At 40.2% G+C, this 23,369-nt stretch overlaps 1 protein-coding gene across 2 annotated transcripts in view; it reads left to right on the forward strand.

Moving 5' to 3' along the window:
* Positions 1–1,150: 1,150 nt before the first annotated feature.
* Positions 1,151–23,369, forward strand: part of LOC144933144 (transmembrane protein 132D-like) — a 453,645-nt gene continuing 431,426 nt past the window's right edge. For both annotated transcript variants that reach the window (XM_078857732.1, XM_078857733.1), the window contains exons 1-2: positions 1,151–1,821; positions 5,002–5,890. In XM_078857732.1, the coding sequence (XP_078713858.1) occupies positions 1,740–1,821; positions 5,002–5,890 (971 nt within the window). In that variant the 5' untranslated portion in view covers positions 1,151–1,739. The remainder of the gene's footprint in view (positions 1,822–5,001; positions 5,891–23,369) is intronic.

The raw sequence follows: 23,369 nt of genomic DNA on the forward strand, positions 1-23,369 counted from the left end.
ATGTCGTTAATAAAACGTGTAAATGACGAGAAATATCCATGATAACAGCAAATGTCTGTTGAAAAAATCATGATGTTGGTCTAACAATTTTGAATAGACAATCTGTACAGATATTCGATTGCTGAGGATACTCATTGACTGGGGAAGGATGTGACCTTGATGAACATCCCAATTACCATGCTTTGTTGTATCAAGATCGGGCCTATTGGGCCAGCATTGGCCAACATTGACCGATTGTCAGGGTGTATCTGGCATGTCTGGATACAGACTGAGACCGTTGTTGGCAGGTTTGAGAAACCTACAAAGTATAAACCAATGGGAAGAAAAAAAACACTCAATTCCAAGCAAAAGGTGTATTCGACTGCTTGACTGGATAAACAGTCTTTGCTGCATATTAACACGTATAAAGGCAGACCTGATCTATGCATGATGTTTTCATACATGCATGTATTAATTGTCATGTTTATCAATTATATATGCATGCGTTATTAGACACGTCAGATTGTGGTTCATGCCATTTTAAGGCATGTTACGATCCACTAGTAAAATGCCTATTTTCAAATTTGAAATTACGAAATGAAAATGAATTATTACTAAAAAGCTAACACTTTATGTATATTGCCTTAATTGAAATCCAGAACACATTTAGACATAATAGAGGTAAAACGTCATTCCAGTCATGTTCCTCACAGCCCCATGCCTCTAACACCTGGCAAGCGCTGGGAGTCACGTATCCAGATACCAATCGGCTCATCAACCCCGCTTTTTTTCAAAGCTCTGATGAGATTAGCCACATTCAGGGTGTTTGATTTATGGCTATTATGTATCACCTATCTACAATGAAGAAGGGCTATTAGTTGGAACGTTACATACTACAGTATAGAGCAGTGTTATTGACGAATGTATTGAGTTTGTTATTATTTATGATTTGCGCTACAGTACTGACAACGCAGTACCACACAAACGTTTCATTTGTCAACACTTCTCTCGGGGCGTGGGTGGTGTGTGAGTGTGTTTGTGACTTTCTCATGCTTGAGGTTAGGGAGTGGGTGGGTTGGTGGGTTGGTGGGTGTGGTCATTGGCCTGCAGCTCAGTTGCACTCATGCGTAAGCCTCCTCGCTGGTAACCAAGGTGAGCCAAGCTCTGGGTATCCAACGATCTCAGTCACGCACACGTAGTCTCAGTCGCTTCAATTCGCGAACGTACACCTTTCGTGAAAATTCACGTTGCGGGGCTGCCAACCCCGGTCTCTGCTGCTGCTGCTTCTGATTGTGTGGCTGCTGCTGCTACTGCTGCGGGAAGAGCAGCACGCGGAGGAGGAGGAGCGGGGTCCGCTGTGCGTTCACGAGTTTCGTCGAGCGCAGCGCGCCCGCTATTGTCAGGGCAGTGCAGCGCAAGTGGTCGCGGATGCTTGAGAGTTGCAGAGACGCGCGCCGCACGCACGCACGCACCGTCCCGTACCATCGCGCAATGTGCACACAAGCCGGCCTCCCGCCGACCACGCGAGCAGGGCAAGAGGACTCAACTCTCGTTCGTGCGACGTCGAGCGCCTTCCAATAGAGGGAATAGCATATTTCAGCCTCGAGCTTGCTGCATCAATTTGTGCGAGTGGGTTAGGAGGAGGAGGAAGAAGACGGGAGAATAAGAGCGGGGGGGGGGGGAAGGAAAAAATAGATCCGGAGAAAATAAGAGTGATAGAATTTATTTATTTATGACTTAAGCAGTGCCTGGCTTATAACATGCTCCGTTCGTCTAAAACAGTGGCTGCGTGGGATAAGAGCGGAATCGTTGGGCTGTTTCTGCTACTGGCTACGCTGAAAGGTAAGAAGAGCACGGCCACGATGATGAGGATGATGATTTGGATGATGGTGATGCGAGCTTTCGGGTTGTTTTGGCGTCGCCTGCGCTGTTGGCCCGCTGATAGTGGAGCGGGCTCCTTGCGGGGCGGATATGTCGCGTTCGGTTGCGCTTATGCGATTTGGTTTGCGGTCCCCTCTCCTGGATGAGTGTACTCGTGTGTTGTTTTGTTCCCGTGCTGCCTCATTCGCAGAGATGTTATTCTCGGTTGTTTGTGTGTGCCGGTAGACAGTTTTGATTTTGGGGAAGAGTCACGTTTTGTAAGCGTCCCACGTTGAATGTTAAACGCTTACGATGGCAGTGCGCGCTCCGTTGACTAGAAACGGAGCGTGTTTCCTGTGAATATTAATTAGTTTTCGTTTGTGTTTTACATTTGTGTGCACCTCGTGTGTTAAACGTGCAAGTGTGTCGGATTCATTACATGCGTGTTTATATGTATGCATATGCATTCCGCGTATGAGTGTTGTACATTCAATTCAAGCACACAGTGGATTGGGCTTTAGCTGCACAGATGATTCCTTGCGCTTTTGTAAATGTATACCAGGGAGCATCACAAGATTTAGAATTCATATCACGGGGGAATATATAACACAAGCAACTGTATGGAAAATCTGCAGACTATTTAATCATTACTTTGTTTCGCTGGTTAAATAAAATAAGTGCAACTCTCATTAATTATTGCAGAGATTCCCCCAAACATTTAATCGCTCTACTAAATTGATATAAAAAACGCATTTAGAATTATAATGTCCCATCATAGAATGCACAATCGCCCTCAGAAGAAGAAAGGATATGGGATATGCAATGCACCATTATGCGCAAGTTTGCGACTGCGGTGTGATGGGTGGCAACATCTTCATTATTGAAGCGGTCACTTTAGCCTGCCGATGAATGGACTCCACCTCATTTGTCACGCTTCGGCACAATTTGCATGGTTGATATTAACAGCGACATATTAATTCGGACTTGTATATATTTTTTCTCGGAATCCTGGCCAGCGGACTAATAATTATACTCTGCAGCCTATACGTAGATCACACAATTTAAGTTATTGTCAAGTAATCCAATGCTATTAATTATCGCCCCCTGCTTATTGATGTATTCAATACGTCTAGACGTTTAAAAAAGAAATCTATATTATGATAGTACATTTCAAACTCAGGCGCGAGATTAAAATCGCTAATCGCAATCTCCAATTCCTATAAATGTTCTGCATTGACTATAGAGCACCGCCCTCGCCATCAGCGAGATGTAAAGAACCATCATCCATCAGTCATTACGGCAGTGATCGTTACGTCCCATTGTCATCGTCTTTATCCTAGTCAATGCCATGCGTTTTCACGCCACGGCACGGGGGAAAATATTCATGTAAGTGAAAGCTGCTGCTCAATGTTCGACGCGTCACATGCCACCTAACTTGTGTGTCCGATGGACGTTGTCCAAGTGCTTTAGCTGTCACTGTTGATGTTATGCTAATGTGATGTCCATACAATAATAGAGCCAGAACAGAACAGACACCCAATTAGGTGTAATATTTTAAATTCAACCGAGTTGCGGTTAGTACTGTTTACTAGTGAGTCAACACTACAACTTGGTTCTCGATTGAAGAGATTGATTACACCCAGACAAACAGGTTATTGTTATTGCCGATTCAGGACCGCCGGTGGAGATGGGCACCACCCGACACTCAACACTTCATGGGCATGATTGGACTTCACATACGCATATAATCAATTCATCTCCCCCATTGAAACAGTCGGAATGTACATGAATTGGATTAAAATGTTAGGTCGCATGTTTTTCATTTCTGCCTTTTATCACATGCCTAACTGCAGCAGAGCTCAGCAGTGCTATTGATTATCGACATCTGTCAGCTGAATTTAAATGGACGCCAAATGAATATCATTGACTTAGATTTAAAAAGCAGCCACACTACCCAGGATTGAGTGGTTGGTCAGAGGTCTCCCTTATTTAGTTTGCCGAGTTAGTTTGTACGTGCCGTTGTGATGGTGTTCTGGAAAACGCCAAGACACTCTTCAAGGCAGTAGTCATTTAGCCATTTTTCATTGTGTCGATGTAGCCCCTCGATAAAAAGAATGGCAAGGAATTTTGAATGCCATGTGCAATATGACAAGTAACGTTGAACTGACGTTTAAACTGCATTGTTGTAGAGGACGTGGCTAGTATGCTTCCCTGCAGAGGCAGCTTTCCGGACTATCTGGCACTGCATTGCACATCAAGGCCGTAATTATAATATATATTGGGGGGGGCACATCCCCCCCCCCCCAATATTCATATATGCTCAAAATTTCCCCCCCCCCCCCAATATATTGCTATAAAAAAATTGCTATGCTATGTAAATAAAAACAACAATTTGCTCAACCTTGGCCACAATATCTGGACTTGTCTTCATATAAATCATTGCGTAAATTTCTGTTTATATGATTGTGGTTATGGTTGTACTTTAATAATCCCTAATCTCTGCCATTACATACGATGAAACAAGAAATGGTAAAAAAGTTAAAACAGAGCAATGTAATACAATACACTATTAGACATTGTAAAAAATAAATACAAAGTCCATCCCATGTGTTATTGAATTTTTAAAATATTTTAGGCAGGAAATTAGTTTTAAAATTTAGATATTTTTATGGGTTGGGACCCCCAGACACCCTGGAAGATTTGGTCCCCCCCAATGTTGACTCCATGGCTACGGCCTTGTTGCACATTAATAGTGTGAATGGGAAATGAGACGCAGCATTCGGTGTTGCCAGTTGTAGAAGTGCACAGTTAAGTTCGTGATTAAAATTTGCAATTGCTGTTAATGTGTTCTTAGCAATGTATCGATGCCGTGTATTCAATGTGCTTTGATGTTGCTTTATATGAAGCTATTTGAGTTGCATGCAAATTGTGCGCGCTCAATGTTGCAAATTAAGCATATGAAAAATTATGCTTTGCATTTACACACAAAAATATGTTGTGTACACGTTAACATATGTTCCTCCTTCCTCAGATTTGCATCAAATTGTAATACATTGATTGGACTGCTGATGGGATACATGGGCTTTAGTTGCACGTGGTCTGGGCATTGCTTTGCATTGTTTTGTTATCTGATGCATTCTTCTGTCTTTTTTTATTAACAAGGTGAAATGACCATAGGGACTGTGACGTCAAGCGTGGACAATTCCTTAAGAACGCCGCTTTGGTTGCCACTTCAGTACAATGTGTTAAACACGGAGACATTCTTTTTCTTAAAGAACTTGAAGAAAGATGTTGTAAAATATAACTCTAGCATGCAGACACAATCGCAGCACCTTCTGATATTTGGTAACACCAAAGCAGAACCAATTGTAAATGTCAGCTATGGCCCTTTCAGTGCTTGGAAGACACTGCACGAAGACCAGTTGGGACCCAAAACTGTGTTTCCATCGACATCAGCCACCAAGAGAGTTAACTGGCACGTTCAGGCTTTGGTCGCAGAGGAGTACATTTATTCCAATAATGCCAAGGTTCAAGTCCTGTTTTACATATCAAGGAAGGAGTGGGATAATCAAGCAGAGACAGATGCATTACCCTGCGTGAGACTTTATGCTTTTCACGAAACCCAAGAGGTCAGAACTTCATGTCAGCTCAAGGGGGATCTTGGAATGTGCCTGGCTGAAGTAGTGCTGCCTTCAATTTGGTTTGAGCCACTGTTGTACACTGACAACTTGAAGCAAGAAGATCGTTTAAGTAACAGCACCACCGTGGAATTGTATTACAATTTACAGCCTGTTGGGGGCGGAGATTGCAGTCCTAACGTGCATCAGAAGATGACCATCATCAGGCCCTTCAAGACCGTCTCAAAGAAAAATCTGAGCCCAGTTGGAACAGTTTACCTTCAGCATGCACCTGAAGCGCCAAAACTCCACGAAATTAATCTCGATGAAAACGTGGTAATATACCTTCCTACGAAGCCTCTGAGGCCTGAAGAAGTCATTGACGTGCCTGTCAAGCTCATGGAGAATTCAGCGGTGCAGCATTTTACACTAAGGTTAGTAACTACATTTATTTTCTTGTTTGGTGAAATAATTGACGGAGAATTGCTTTGGTATTATTAAGATGGTTGAAAAAAAGACGCCAAACACATCTGGTTTTGTCGTTTGCATCTTTTTCTTAATTTGTGATCGGATTAATTATTAAAGTCAGCAATGTAAATTGTAATATATGTTTTGTAATGCATTATATAATGCACTAAATACCAATGCACTAAATGCTAACGAGTGCACTAAATTATCAGGATAATGTGTTTGCTAAACATCAATAAGAGTACAATTGAGAAGTATACTGAATAGTCCCCGTATGCACATATTTCAATGTACAGCTACAATCTAATGACAACTTAAAAAGTAGGAGTTTAATAAAAAAAAAATGTAAGCCGCTTTGTTCACATTGAAATTGTATTCTTCATTTACTTTTGAAGCATCATTTATGCATCTTGTTCATAGTTCTACACAGTCACGTGCTCACTATTGTTATTCACAATATAGTGTCAAAATGAATAAACAACACGTACAATTATGGTGTGGTTAGGATTTGGGTTGAGAATTTGTGCCAGAAATTTTACATTTATATAAGCCGTCATAATGCATAAAATAAAATATAGAAAAGTGTCTTGTCAAACTTTTATCTTTTGCAATTCTGACATTTAGATGTATAGTCTCAAAACACGTGCAAAACCGGTACAGTGCCAAATTACTATGTGCTGAACGGATGATGGAAATGTGATGCTGCTCCAGATAAGACTGAATGTGATGAGTGTTGTGAAAATTCAACTCCATTTATGTGTTTTTCAGTTATCAGGTAATACATATTGTATGCACAACATGTATGTTGGACTTTTTTCGCACCGTGCATAACCAACCAATGTAATTGGAGTTGCGAGATTATTAACCTGTTACAAGTGGTGAAAATTATTTTTTTTAACCAATGCAGATGACTTTTGAGTACTTGACTTTGTATTGGATTTCGAGGGCACTTTAGTGCAATATAGTTTGTGACATCTCAAATTTTACAGTGGTGGCGTTTGGCCAAATACGACAGGTCATGGGAAAACAAAGTAATGCCAAGGAACCTAATTAGGTTGTCACAATAAAATCCGCGATGTGTAAAGCAGTTTACCAGGTCACTTTCGGAGTTACCTTGACATTTTTCAAGTATAAATAACTTTGCTTTAATCTATGAATTTAGCTTTTTTTGTATCTTAGAGGATTTATATACTTATAACAAAAATAAAAGTGTATTATTTAAATGTTAACCACGTGCAGTACTGCATTTTCACTAATATAGTGTGCAATTGGAGATGCTAAATATGACCAATGGCATTGAGGAAACTACGTTTGAATACGATTTTTGTGTTTTACCTCAACATTGTTGAGTTCGATGGCACCAAATATGCAGCCCAGAAAATGGACGGTGATGTTGGTGGATCATGCAGCTCTGGACGACCCATTTTGTGAGACACCCGCCTAAAAGACGATGATGCGCTCATCAGCATCAAGGTTCCTGACCTACGTGTGCAGTGTTTGAGAGTTACTCCTCCTGGCACGAGTCAGTTTAAAAACGTTGTCCAAAAGTTTGACAGTATATATCAAAGGTGGAGTCTTTTCTGAAACCCAATCTTGTTCATTTTGTAAATTTCCTTGGGAATCGAAAATATTGCAAAAGGAGTGTTCATGTTGTACCGTCTGTAGCTTTTGTTGTCTGCTGCTACCAGTCAGTTGTGAGTAAAACAAATCTTTATATTTTTTTGTATTGCTAACGTTTCTGAAATCTAATTCTCCAACACTATCAATCATACTTAAAACATGGGTCTGGATATGTGTTTCCCTTGCCCTCAATGTTTCAGTACTTTAGCTCACATTTAATATTGGCACAATGCCTTTTGATGGATTATATATCTGTATGTATGTCAAATGTTCATATGCTAATGAGTGCCGTATTCATCACTGTAAAACATAGAGTATATTAACATTGATATGCGGAATGCAAATAACATTTAGATAGAAAATACACCATTTGTACCATTATATTATCAATGATATTTACATAATGCTCAAATACATTCGACACATTCATAAAATTAATGTTTCCTCTATATGCCGCAGAAAACAAATCCCATGCATTTTTAAACATCAGCTTTCCAGAGCCTGGTTTCATCTATTGCTGGATGTAAAGCAAGTTTGTATGTTGTCTGTAACTGGGGGGCTAGCACATTACATGATTTTAGGATATAATGTTGATTGTTTTGTCGTGGCTGCTGTCCTTTGGGATTTAAATATCTTATTATATAAATATATTGATGCCCTTGCACAGTGAATGGGGGTACTGCAGTGTAGTACCATCTTTGCACCGTTTATGTTTATATTACAAATACCATAAACCATGGTCACATCTGTGATATATGATGACATTTTTAGCCACAGAGCAAGGACTTTAACCTGAGTGTTCTTGCTAAGATCCTAAGTCAATAGACTATCTGCCAAGTAATTTGCTCTGTTTATATGATTAATTCTCAAAACGCAAGTCACGTGATCTATTTCCCTGGTGGGAAGGACACACTTGACAAAATGATAATTAATCAATGTGAATACAGTCCTATGAAATAGTTAATTTCTAAATGCACGAGAGACTTCCTACCACTTTGGAGATAATATACTGATTCTGTTTAGTTATACAAGCTTAGAAGCTACCTGTATTAGTGACCTATTCACCTTGTCTGCCTCGTCTTCGTAAGCTGCGGAAAGGTTGGAGCAGAAATACAGGGTGTATGAATATGACTGACCTATGGTCTTGATTAACTAGCTTCACTACAAAGCTGTTTAGACTTGTAGAAAATGGCCTGCCCTTTAAAGCAATATTGATATTGCTTTTGCTGTATAACCTGGATGGAAAAAATGGACTGACTGGTAATAGCTTGGGTGACTGCCATAAACGATGAAAATAATTTACTAATTCTTGAAAAAACTGTTTCACAAATGTGTGCATATTTTGTGGGTAACAATGTATACTTTAATTTAAAAAAGTAGTTATATAAAACATATATAACGATCTTTATAGGTTGGTAAATGAAATGACAACAAAACAAATTTATAATAAAAATGAATTGCCCTTTTTATGAGAGCCAAATAATAATGTTAGCAGTATGTATTATCCTTAACTTTTTGGGTTGTATAACGTAAGTATAAATGTGTCATTAAACCTGCCACCACCCGACACAGATAATTAGTAAGGTTTGTCACGTAATAAAAACATGCCAATTCGTTACTAGTACAACACACCAGTGTGTAAACCCACAAACATTTACAAGTCGAGTACGACGTTTCGCCAGTAATAACAACTTGCATCATCAGGCAATAGCAAGATTTGTGAAGAAATCCTGTTCTGGTCTGAAATAGAGGGATACATTTGATGTCGTCACTTTTGAGCCAATCAGGTGCGAAAGCCAGAGGGAAGGGAGGGGGGTTAATGTAACCCAAAAACCTCTTATACCGACTATAATCATATTCATATTCTTAGGTTTTTTCGGTAAAGTCACGTAGGTAAAACATCAAAATTAATAAAAATAAAATGAAATAAAGATCACGACGTTTCGGAGGCAACACAAGTCTCCGTCATCAGGTGGGACCGTCACAGCCAGATTAGCTGCATTAAGTGAGGCAATGATTCAAGATGTAATCCCTTAAAAGCGAGTTGAGGGGGGAGGAGAGGGGGGGGGGGAGCTCATCAGAATGTGGTAGCCAATAAATGGAACGTATCGGGAGGGAGGGGGGCGGGGCCAAAAGGGTGGGCGACGGCGTAGAAGCGATTGTGCGCAAGCGACAAACTGCTGCACACGCCAACGCATTGGACAGAGAGGGGGGAGGGGGAGGCCTGATACACATGATAGAAAAGAACGAGAATGCCCATGTTTATACCAATGCTGGCTGAACAATGAAGAGATTACTGTTAAACACTGGGGATGTTAACACTCGGTAAAGTAAAGTAAAATAGTACCTGTCAGATAAGATGGTCCAAAAAAGTGTAATTAAGTCTTTTTTGCGTGGTTAATAACATCTTTCAAATGATTACTAAGTTTGTACCCATCATCACGGTTGAAATTATGTCTGTTTTTGTATATTTGTATGGCTTCGTGTACAAACCTTTGATGGTAGCCAGGAGGTTTGCAGAGAACATTGGTCTCGGAAAAGACAATTTCATGAGAGCCCACCGAGTTGTAGCAATGATCGGCAACGGCCGAAGAATCAGTTCTGCCGTGTTTCAGATCTGACTTGTGCTCGCGGACACGATCAGCAACATGACGTTTCGTTTCTCCAATGTAGCAATCACCACAAATGCAACTCAATTTGTAGACTCCAGGATACTGTAAGTCAGGAACGACATCCTTCACAGATGGAATCAGATCACGGATTTTATGCACTGTACTGAATCGGACGTGGATCTTATGTTTGTTTAGAATTTTGGAGATCTTTTTGGTCACGCCTGCTATGTATGGTAACGTGATAGTTTTGGTCGGAGTTTCATGTGGCTGTTTCTGTGTGGTGGGAGAGACAGCTTGGCGGATAGTACGGTCAGAGTATCCGTTCATCCTGAGGGCCCAATGTACATGTCTTAATTCACCGGTCAGGTGGTGTTGGTCAGAAATGCCATGGGCTCTGTGGTATAGCGTTTTGATGAGAGAATTCTTTTGAGATGGGTGGTGGTGGGAATCCGGTTTCAAGTAGGAATCTGTGTGGGTGGCTTTCCTGTAGACAGAATGTCCCAAGGATCCGTCAGGCCTCCTCTCAAACAGAATATCCAAGAATGGTAGTTTACCGTCTTTCTCCACTTCCATGGTGAATCTGATGGATGGGTGTCTAGAATTGATGTGGTCCAAGAAGTGGTTCAGTGCTGGGAGGCCATGTGGCCAGATGACGAAAGTGTCATCCACATACCTCTTCCACAAGGAAGGACGCAGGGTGGATGTCTGGATGGCGTCTGATTCAAACTTTTCCATGAACATGTTGGCTATAACTGGTGACAAGGGGGAGCCCATAGGGGTACCCTCATTCTGTTTGTAGAAGGTGCCATTCCAGGTAAAATAGGTGTTGGTGAGGCAATGCCTAACCAGCGCAGGTACATCAGAATTCAATCCATGTTGGACTAAGTCCTCAATTATTGTTAGGGTGTCCGGTACTGGGACTTTGGTAAACAAAGATACTACATCAAAGCTGACGAGGATGTCATCAGGAGATAGTGATATGTCCTTAACCATAGAGACTAATTGGGTTGAGTTGAGTACTGCCGAAGAGGTATTGCCTGTGAAGGGGAGCAGAGTATCTGATAGAAAACGGGCTAGTTTGTACGTAGGAGAGTTTATCGTCGACACGATGGGTCGTAATCACCCAGGAATGTATGTTCTTAACGCTCGTGACGTCACTGCACATCGACCAGCCCCCCTCATTAATATGCATGAGTAGGTGACGTCCTCCAAATGGACAACCCCCACCCCTCATTAATAATCATGAGTGGGTGACGTCACTCAATATGGAGTACTCCCTCCCCCCTCACTAATAATCATGTGCAAGTGACGTCCCTCCACGTCGACCAGCCCCCCTCATTAATAATCATGAGCAGGTGACGTCACTCCACATTAAACAGCCCCCCTCATTTAAATTTCATAAGGTGACATCCTCCCAATGGACACCCCCCCCCCCCCCATTCATAATAATTAGCGGCCGACGTCACTCCACATGGGGGGCCGAGGCGCCTCTTCCCCCCTCCTCAGCATCAACTTACAACCCTCACTACAAAGGCAGAACCCTCACGTCACGCGATCTCCGTAACGCTATTGAGACATAAAAGTAAAAAGGATGTCATGATGAACAAGGGATTATAACCTTAAAATGAAATAGGTCTGTGTCACCACGCCCTTACAAATTGCACACGCAATAATGCAATGAATATCACGTCGCGGTCTGCTTTTCACTTGCAAGTTTCAGATTTATTGCAATACACCCTTCCTTGGACGGGCAAAAGGCTAGTAGATAGTATTGGTCGTGAATGCCTATGTTACACAGTATTTACTATATTTAGTTCATAATTTTCTGCACCGAGACAAGTTTACGTGAAAGTCATTTAATTTCAGAGCCTACTTATGAAGCTACTTGTCTGCTGTGAATATATATGCAATAACCTCATGTATACCTAATTATATTTATGGTAAGTCACACTAAGCAGTGTGTGACGTGGTGCTCCTGGTTGCTTCCCACGCATATCTGCATTAATAACTCACCTTGAGAGGCCTTTGAAGTTATTCAGCTGTTCATTATTTCTGCCAGAGAAAATATGATGGCTTTTGACTCAGATTTGTTTCCCCTTTAGGTTAATTGCTTTATATTATACATTTATATGAAATGTTTTAACATATCCTGTGTATATGAGATATAGTGCATTGCAATATATGTGAGACCTGCGCATGTGTTTCTGTCACCTAACACGCCACCTATATTGTATTTATATTTTGACCAAAATTGTAGTTTTTGTTATTTGTGCTTTGTTCCACTCCAAATGCAATTTTACTAAAGGTAGATTTTGACACAGAATACACTCACTTCATCCCACCAAAAAATGTGGACTAATACACATTAACCTACACTAAGGTATATTTTTCGTTATTTTGGTAAAGTCACGTAAATAGAAAATAAAAATAAAAATAATAAAATGTAAATAAAAAATAAAAATAATGAAGTGAAAATAATAAAAGCAAAAACTCACAACGTTTCGATCGCAACACAAGCGGTCTTCATCACACGGAGAGGAAAGAGGAGGCAAGCCTCCAAATGCAACTGCTTATAAGGGTTTCCAAAGTGAGTGGGCGGGGGACGAGAGCTGGGAGGAGGAGGAGGAGAGCTGCGCGGCGTAATGTAGGAGTAGACAATGGGGGAGTTGGGAGAAGGTAGAGATAGGGGGAGAGAGAGGGCGGAGGTTAGAGATAGGGGGAGAGAGGGGGGGGCATTGCACCTCGCTACACACATCCACACTGCTGAGGGTAGAGGTTAACAAGAAAACACAAATCAAGTCATGACCCAAAGTGGTTGATGACATCTTTCCAATGATTGCTGAGTTGAAAACCCTCGTCTCGGTTGAAATTGAGTCTGTACATATGGATGACTTCGTGGACGAATCTTTGTTGATAGCCAGTCGGCTTGCAAAGTAACATCGTCTTAGAGAAATCAATTTCACGTGAGCCAGCCGCATTCAAGTAATGATCAGCCACGGCAAAAGTATTGGTCCTGCCGTGTTTCAGATCTGCTTTATGTTCACGAACACGGTCCTAGACATGTTAGTTTTCCCCAATGTTACTGCTGCCGCAGATACAACTTAGTTTGGAGATGCCAGGATATTGCATGTCAGAAATCTTGTCCTTCACAGATGAGATCAGATCACAAATTTTATATACTGTGTTAAATCGGACCTGGATCTTGTGTTTGTTCAAGATTTTGGAAATCTTTTGGGTTATCCCTGCTATGTAAGGCAAGGTGATGGTTTTGATTGGATCTTCAGATGGCTCCTTCCTCACGGTTGGGGTGATCGCTTTGCGGATTGTGTAGTCAGAATATCCATTCTCCTTGAGAGCCTGGTGTACGTGTTTGAGTTCACTGGTCAGGTGTTCATGGTCGGAGATACATTAAGCTATATTGTGTAGCGTTTTTATGAGGGAATTCTTCTGGGATGGATGGTGGTGGGAATCAGGTTTTAGGTAGGCGTTAGTATGGGTTACTTTCCTGTAGACAGAGTGGCTCAGTGAGCCATCTGGCCTCTTTTTGATTAAGGCATACAATAAAGGTAGCATGCCATCCTTTTCGTGAACATAAGGCAGATCTGAAACATGGCAGGACCAATACTTCTGCCGTGGCTGATCATTATTTTAATGTGTCTGGCTCACATGCAATTTATTTATCTAAGACGATGGTACTTTGCAAGCCAACTGGCTATCAACAAAGACTCGTTCACGAAGCCATCCATATATACAGACACAGACACAATTTTAACCGAGACGACGGTTTTCAACTCAGCAATCATTGGAAAAATGTCATCAACCACTTTGGGTCATGACTTGGTTTGTGTTTTCTTTTCAACCTCAACCGTCAGCAGTGTGGATGTGTGTAGCGAGGTACAATGCACCCCCCCCCATCTCTACCCCCCCCGTCTCTCCCCCTATCTCTATCCCCCCCTCTCTCTCCCCGTATCTCTACCCCCTTCCTCCCCCCATTGTTTACTCCTACATTAGCACTGGCTGACCGACGCCGCACATTTCTCTTCCTCCTAACTCCCCCATTGTCTACTCCTACATTACCACTGAGGATTTGATTTAGTGGATATTGTTAGAAGCACATCATTCTAAGCTCCATCCAAATGCATTTGTTTTTTCATTAATCATAGAAATAAAGAAGTAAAAGTATATGTCAGTTCAGAAAAAACACGTTTGTCTGAATGCAGAATCCGGAAAAATAATCGATTGGTTTCATACAGAATGAGTTACATTTGTTCGTTTTGGATTTTAAGCCACATCATATTATGCTGCAGACAGAAAAGCATACATTTATGTAAAAAAAATATTTCATCTGAGTTTTTAGAGATGTCTATCACTTAACTTAATGCACAATTTCATCAGAGGCGGATTGAAGAGGGGGTGCACTGAAGATTATGGATAGACAAAAAAATCGTACAGTTTGGAAGTCACGTTTCACCATGGAAATCATCTTGTGAGAACGAGCCAGCGACATACACGTGTTGTGGTATTTTTCCGATTCAACACATCACCCTTTGGGGATGCTGCTCTCGTGTAATGGCGAGCAGGCTGGATTTTGCCATCTAGACGTCACCGGTTAGACCTCCTCGTGCAGCAGTTGAAACAATGGAGCACTTAAACCCCTCAATCTCTCTGTCCACCCAGCAGTTACACATGCGGTTCCCCATAGTTTAGTCTGCCGGCAGGTCACACATGGCGGGGTAAATTGTCGTTACTACCACCTCTTTCAAGACGTCTGGCCAGTGTGGAAGAGAAGGTAAAATAGTAACTCGCGAGAGGTGTTCTGCAGAGCTGCCTCGAGCGTGGGCCCTTCTGCCACCAGTGGTTTGAGCAAGTAATTGCGGGGTTGCACTTTTTACCTATACAAGTTTGCGCCACCCATGTGGAGCACAACGGCAGCACGGTTGCTCGCACATCCTCCTTACTTGTTTCCCATGTGAGGACAGTGCATTATTATACAGGGATACCTGGTAACTGTCATGTAATCTAGCTGACCTAGTACTGAGGCAACGGAGAGCAGGACCTCAGTCTTCACAGCTGCTCCAGCCACAATGTGACTGCAGCAAATATATCGGGTGATGTGGTTAAATACTCCTGCTTGATGGCATGCTCTTGTAGCAGAACTTTTTTTTCCATGACAGAGAATCTGATAAAGAGGAAATGTTAAACATTCAGACAATATCCTGTACAGTATACTTTCATTGCACGAATTTTAACAAGCCTTCAGTTTGTGAAATTATAATTTATTTTCTTCCTCGTTCAGATATAACTGATTTGAAAATTATTACTGTGATATATTTAGGTGCTGCCAGATTACAGTCTTGATAAATGAAGTGGGGCACAATTAAATACAAGCTTCATTTGAATGCAATGAACAATGCAACATGACTGGCAGAATACAAGCAACCCGAGTCCACACGTGGTATAATTAGTTTTGTGTTTTAATCACATTAATTACAGAATAAATCGCTTGATGCATGAGTACATTTTTTTAATACAGTATAAAAAAAATACATGCAATTGTTACATTACGTCTTCAGTTATTCATATTACTAACATGTATACAAATTATGTAATACTATCAAATTGATGATGTACAGTAAAAATAGAAATAATGGATATTAATGAATTTTGATTGCTATTTTATATTTGTCATATGCCACCCATTAATATTTAACAGAGAATACATATTCTACTGTGCTATTACAAAGTATGCCTGAGTTACATATTTACCGGTCCCTATAAAATCAAAAGTGCCAAAGCTTAGCTTTTTTTTATTCAAATTGGGAAAATTGCGAAAGTTTTCAGACAGGATTATAAGTACTGTATGTATAAGCATTTTAATATTTTCAAAGTCCATCTCTCCTGAATATATTTTTTAGTCAACCAGGTTTTTTTTGTTTTATATCTGACTTAGAATTAAAACTTTTATTGCAAGTCAGATTATTGACTTCGTAAGATATTCAGATGCTTACAGAATAAGGTATGGTGGCATCAATGGCATTGGCCATTACGATATCAACCTTTTCTCAACATGACCAAACTGACATGATTATATACAGAAATGGCCTGGCCCTATATATCTTTGTATATTCTCCTGCCAAGAAAAATTGGGGAGTTGGAGGAATGTAAAGCGCATATAGACAGCCTGAAATCATGAGAGGATGTGAAGCTTTGCATGCTGACCGCTTTTTTGCATGAAGGACCCATTTACAATTCTGCAATGCCTCAACTTTTTATCTTAATGGTTGGAACTGAGCCCGGTTGATTGAAGACATTTTAGTGACCTTTTTTGCCCAGGGGCCTCCATGAAATCATTGGGGAATATTAAGCCAAATTTTATCGAAGACTCTTTTTGGCCAATACTTTTCATATATATAAAAACAGCCCTATCTCCTCTGGTGTGCATATTTGTGTGCCTGCTTCTCTTGATCTTTGTGGAACGGCCTCGCTCTGCTTTCTCATTAGCGTATCCTAAAGCTGTGGCGTATGCATAACAATGATTTTAGGCATACAGTGATGCTTCTCTGCCTATGCTGCAATCCACATGATCCATAATGATCATACAATATATGCTGGTGGTATTTTTTAATAGGTTTACATCAATTGGAATGTTTCTATGTATGAATGTTGAGCTGTCATACATGATCAAATATGGCTTCACTTGGATTAAAAAGCATTCTAACACATACTGAACATCAGTCGTATATTCAGACTATTTTTACGTTCAGCGTGCGTGGAGGTGCAATGTGGATTTTTATATTGCTGGATTGTGAGAGATAGTGATGGCTGGGGATGCCTTCGTCCAACAGTGGCTTGATTTTTGATTATGATAATTAGCAACCTAATTGTATTAGCAGAATAAAGATGAAATGGTCGTTTTAGAAATTTCACATTTTGTTTCCTTTTTGATAATTGTAACCAGCTATCCAATTTCTCATACAACTATAAGTAAAATACATTGCTAACACATTATCCTGTACAATGTACCAATTATTTCGGCATGCTACCATTTGAATGGCACTTCATAAGACTCACTTTATTATTATCATCGTCATTATTATTTCGCCCTGCATCATGTACCCAGAGACCTGAGTGTCTGCTGCCCACAGCCATTGTCTGCTGTGAGTAGCATCTGTACCAGTTCTCTACCAAGTCACTGCCTTGCCCTCCTCGCCATATCCCATCCCTCTGCCCCCCCTTCCCCCACATTTACCAATCGACCATCACTCATCATTATGGTGACATATGGTCAAATTACCAAAGGCTCCAAATTATTATATAACACACTCCTTTTATAATTGAAACGAAGTAATGACATTGGGGTGGCATCTTCTGTAATGTTTTTTTTAATCAGCATGCATCGAAATTGCACTGATAGAAAATTAATTTCAGCAACAAAAGTGTAATTTGTGAGAGTGGAAAATGTGGTGAGAAAGCTTGAATGCTCCAGCAAGGTGATGGTTGGGGCTGGCAAGGTGGTGGTTGGGGCTGGCACAGTGGAATACACAAACCACAATGTTACCTTGAAAGGAGGTCTCTAGGCAGGGAACAGCAGGCTAACACATTATTGTAGCTGATCAGCAAGGGATCCGCAATTATTCTCACTATTTTTATCCAACCAAAAAAATCAATTGATTTGTGTACATAAACAAATGCAAAACTGCTTTTGAATGTAAAACCACTTTTAAGTGCGTAATTTCAACGGCTTACTAGATTCATTTAATCAGATTTTCTGTCTCCAGTGCATTATTCACACATACGTTGCATGCTTATAAATACTATACTGCTTAATTATTTTTGTGATCAACATTTTGGCAATGATTAATCATTTAATGACAAATACATGATGTGTTATATTTGCATGAGTTATATCGGATTTACACTATGAGACCTCCTTTACCAGTGGCAAAATATAGTAATAGGTTTTAACCCTTTCAACTGGTACAAAACCTGACACCTTTATACAAGGCATCATGTTTGCAATAACCACAACACAAGTAGTCAAAATACAAACAAAAAGAAACAACTCTGATGATGATAATGATATGCACTGTCCTTGAAGTTGATTGGTCCACACCCGAGACAGCTTTTCTTATAGCCTCGTCTCCATTGGTGTTGGACCAGATGACGCCAAAAGGCGTACAACTCAAAGACAGCGCACTATCAGAGTATTGAGAGCTCGTGGTAAGCATTTACACTATGAGACCTCCTTTACCAGTGGCAAAATATAGTAATAGGTTTTTACCCTTTCAACTGGTACAAAAACTGACACCTTGTGGAGGTCTCATAGTGTAAATCCGATATAACTCATGCAAATATAACACAGAATGTAAATATAGTAATAGGTTTTTACCCTTTCAACTGGTACAAAAACTGACAGGCAATATTTTGCCACTGGTAAAGGAGGTCTCAGTGTAAATGCTTACCCCGAGCTCTCAATACTCTGATAGTGCGCTGTCTTTGAATTGTACGACTTTTGGCGTCATCTGGTCCAACACCAATGGAGACTAAGCTCTAAGAAAAGCTGTCTCGGGTGTGGACCAATCAACTTCAAGAACAGTGCATATCATTATCATTATCAGAGTTGTTTATTTTTGTTTGCATTTTGACTGCTTGTGTTGTGGTTATTGCAAACATGATGCCTTGTATAAAGGTGTCAGTTTTTGTACCAGTTGAAAGGGTAAAACCCTATTACTATTATATCGGATTATTTATGCAATATTAAAATAATCTATGCCTCGAATTTCCCAGCTGGCACCTGGCTGGCCTCCTCCCTCGCCCCAACAATAAATGTTTGTGGCTGCGGTCCCGTTTGAAACTAGGTGGGTAACTGGCTGAACGGGATTTCAATGTAACAAATCAACATTCATTTGAAACGGCAGAAGTAGTTTGGAAAACATAATATACAAGGACATCAAAGGGGGTTGGAATATACAGAAGACTGACACGGTTCATTTAGAATCGCTCTAACTTTTCAATTGCTGCTCCTATTAATGGAATTATTTTGCCAGAATATTCTTTAAGTCCTGGGGAATATAAAAAAAACGATATCTCACAATATGTATTATATTGGAATTTTATTATGTAAAAAGGCGGATTACTTTTAGTGCTTCGAGTACAGGAGAATTGTGAGAAGAGTTCAAATGATAGCGCTCTTATTTTAAATTGCAGAGCAACGGGTTCTCTACTAGTTTATGTGAAACCTTATTATCGCATGTAATTAATCGTATTGTATTCTTAGCACTTGCATAGAGGCAATATATTTGAGAAATAATACACGTTGAGAAAGCCACAAGCTTGTTGGTAAATACATGGAAGGAAATTAATGAACCACTGAACACAACGTACAGACTTGTCACATTGATGTTGGAGTAAGCATATCATCATCTCCAGCCATTGTGTAGCCACTGGTGGACGAAGGCCTCCCCATGCCATCACCACCACTCAGAATCCTTCCATCTCAATACTGCACATGAACTGTGAACTAGTCTCATTGCTCAATCTCTGTGGTGGACACATTATTCTACATGTTTTCATTTTTTGGCTGCTATTGTTTGATCAATCTCATCCATTGGCCATTATCCCTCCTTGTGATGTGTCCTACCCAAGCCAATTTACACTTCTTAATTGTCAATGTGGTGTCTGATTTGTGTTTGTTTCCTGATGGATGTTGCTTTTTATACAAATATCGGTATATTTTCAAACACTGTATTTCTATGAGATTCCTTGTGTTCTATTTGAATTGTAAATTTATATGATTCTGATCCATATGTCATAACTCACAATATGTTGTGATCTTTAGACACATTCATATTATTGCATTTTCATCATTGTGTTCAACTTTCCAAAGGCACTCCTTCCTTGTTATTTATTGTAGTTATTCTAGCTATTGACGTTGTGTCCCTTTATTGTAAATATTGAAAACAGCTTTTTTTTTTGCGAGGTTCATTCATCGTTTCTTGGAATACATTTTCACTGTTTATTAAATGATTATCATGAGTATATCTGAGATAGATAAAACCATCTTTATTTATGTTTAAGTTTTAATTTCTCATGGCCAATTTATTAATATTTCTTCTAATATTTCAAAAAAAGTAACCTTGGTGGTGGTGTATCTTTTTACCCGACAATTCTAATTTGTATTTTACCACTCTATTCATGCAATTTCTAAGGAGAAATCCCATCTTTGTAAATGCTTCTGATGATGTTCATAAAAAAAAAATATTACTGCCTTGGTTTGTCAGAGCTTAGATGACTATTTAGTTTTCCATTGAATCAAATGCCTGTTCATAATCGATAAAAAGTCAAATAAATCAACTTTTATATTAAATTATCACTTCCAGGATTTGATTGATAGTGTGTAAGTGGTGTAAAAAAGTTAGAAATGCAGTTTGCTCACATGGTTGGTTGGCATCTGTAGCTTGAATAATTCAGTTCCTTAAGATTTTTTTTACCAACAATATATACACGTGCAGAACGAGGCTGATTGTATTTTTTTCAAATCAGTTTTATCTCTTTATAAAAGAGGAATGATTTCTCCATCATTCAATGATTGAAATAAGTAATTTCTGTATAAGCATTTAGAAAATATATTGACTCATTGTGTTTCAGCAGCTGTGCTAACCATAGCTATTCCATCTGGTCTTGGAGCTTTTCATTTTATCAAACTGCGAAGGGCAGTGGTTATTTCCACCACATTTAACGCCTGGAACGCCATCCTCCTCATTTTTGTCATGTGTATTTGAAATGTAATTTTGTTCACTATGAGGCCCCTCAAAATGCCTTGGCCTGTGTGAGCAGAGGCAGACCTTCAAACAAGATTCATTTGGCAGTGCCAGTGCCTTACTGCATTCTGATTGAGGCAGTTTTGATCCTGCTGTGCCATGGCCTTTCCCACTGTGCCTGGTCAGTCACCTCACCCTATGAAGAATCTCCTTTGCTCTATATTGGATGGGCCAGCTTGAACCTATGTTTGGTCTAGGCCTGGGTGCAGTGGCAGTCTTCTTTTAAAACTCATCCCTCCTCTCTTCACCTCTAAGCTCTACACAGTCTTGAAAGTCGGATATTTTTAACGATACTCTCCAATAATTATAAGGTTAATTAGTTGAGTTTTTTATCGCCAACTTAATTTAAATAATTCCAGCTTCATAAAATAATATTAAGTTGATAAAAAATATTTACAGCCCTTTGTCAATAAACTGATAGATGAAGGCCTCTCCATGCCTTGTTGCTCTTGGAGGTTGTTTGACCATACTTCACCATGCTTGTCAGTACGGGTTGGTGAAGAACAACCTCAGATCAGTTCAGAAACCATTCACCACTGATTAGCCGTGGCCAGAAATTGAATGTAGGCAAGGCCAGGTTTGTAGCGCAGTACACAAATCACTGCACCATCTAGCAGAGTTTGTCATGCTTTTCGCACAGGGCCTCTCCAACACAATCATAGATTGTCATCTTTTTCAAGACATCCAACTCTCCTAAACTGCTATAAGCCAATTCATTTTGTAATCTTTTCCACATAACCCAACACCTTTTTGTGTGAAGTGTCTCTCTTTTCTCATATACTCTGCAGTTATTTTCACATTGGTGAGCCCCAGTTTATTTTATTCTCTTTAATCCTACCGCTTGTGTTGTTCTGCATGCTTGCCTTCAGGTTGAGGATTTGTAGGTACTCACCTGACCTTAGCCTTCTGAAGCAGCATTATCAAACATGTTATATCAGCATTTGGAGAATAATCCTCAGCGGCTAAACTATCAGATTATTTTCCTCTTTACAAGAGTCCACAGACAGCTCAGGCAGGATTTTGCAAGCTCATCATCATCATCAGCCATGGTCGATCTACTGCTGGATGAAGGCCCTCCCCCAAGCTGCCGTCATCGCTCATGGTCCTTAGATGTAATAATCCATTCAGCACCTGTCCACGAGCTGATTTCATTCCTCCATCTCCACGGCGGACATTCTCTCTGATGTTCCCTGCTTGTGTTGTTCATATTTAACCTGAACCCAAATTGGCAGCCTCCTCATTGGTTAAAAAGACTTGATAATGATAAAAAAATAACGTACAAAAATGGAACATCCACAATGAGATGACATGAAGAAAATACCAAACATTAAAATGAGAGTCAGACAAAGTTATTAACTGTGACATTCGAAGTGCAATCAATTTCATTGGAGGAACAAAATATATGAATATTAATAGACAATTTTACATTACCGTAATGGCCAACAGAGAGGTTGTACATGATGATTTGTCAAACCACTGCCGGATGAGAGCCTCCTCACACTGCAGACCGGGGGTTGTGGTGGTTATTTAAGTCACCATGTTGGTCATTGAAGGTTGGTGAATGCAGGGAGCACACATTGGGGAGCATGGTAGAAGGACCACATTGTGTTTTGCTGCACTACCACATGTTGCCCACAACGCAGCCCCACTACAGACGATAGCATTTGATTTAAAATTATAACGAGTATAATATTCACTCTCCTCTCATAGAGAGAGACTGGGAGGTGAAGACAAGCAGGAAGGCAGCCACGTGACGAGCTAATAATATCAAGTTGTTATAAGGCAATTAATGACATTCTATATGCGAGATGAAAGGGGAGCATCCAGAAAAAAACCCAAGTGTGCAAGGGGAAACACTTTATCCCATACAAATGGAACAAGTGGAGTCGAAAATTTTAGCTGCACTGCAATCATCTGGTGAGCCTGGGTATGACATCTCGACGCCCAAAGGAAGGGAGTTTTGCAACATTGATACAATCCACCAACCCTCGCTGCCTCCACAGTGCTGGATTACAGGTGTGCATTCAATCTGCTTACCTTCGGAGCTGTGATGAGATCGGGTACAATTCTATATGATTTTATTAGGGGCAGACAGGGAGTACGTTTAACGTCTTTACATTCCTGTTTTTATTTGTATGGAGCAGGTATACATTTTTTGCAAGGACATTTATTGCAACGTTAATTTGGACACTGCAGTATTGACAAGCGATCTTAGGATCCATATTTTTGGCAAATGCATAATCACTATATCTGGATAATCTGAAAGCAGATGTATATTTTGTCGGCATCTATCTTACAGATCTGGCATTTTATTTCAACCTTGTGATACCCCTGTTTGCTCAGGGGTAACAGTCTTAACTAAATGTCATGAATGTAAATGGTTTTGTAGCTTC

Source organism: Lampetra fluviatilis, chromosome 6 (genome assembly GCF_964198595.1).
Source record: "Lampetra fluviatilis chromosome 6, kcLamFluv1.1, whole genome shotgun sequence".
Classification (NCBI taxonomy): Eukaryota; Metazoa; Chordata; class Hyperoartia; order Petromyzontiformes; family Petromyzontidae; genus Lampetra; species Lampetra fluviatilis.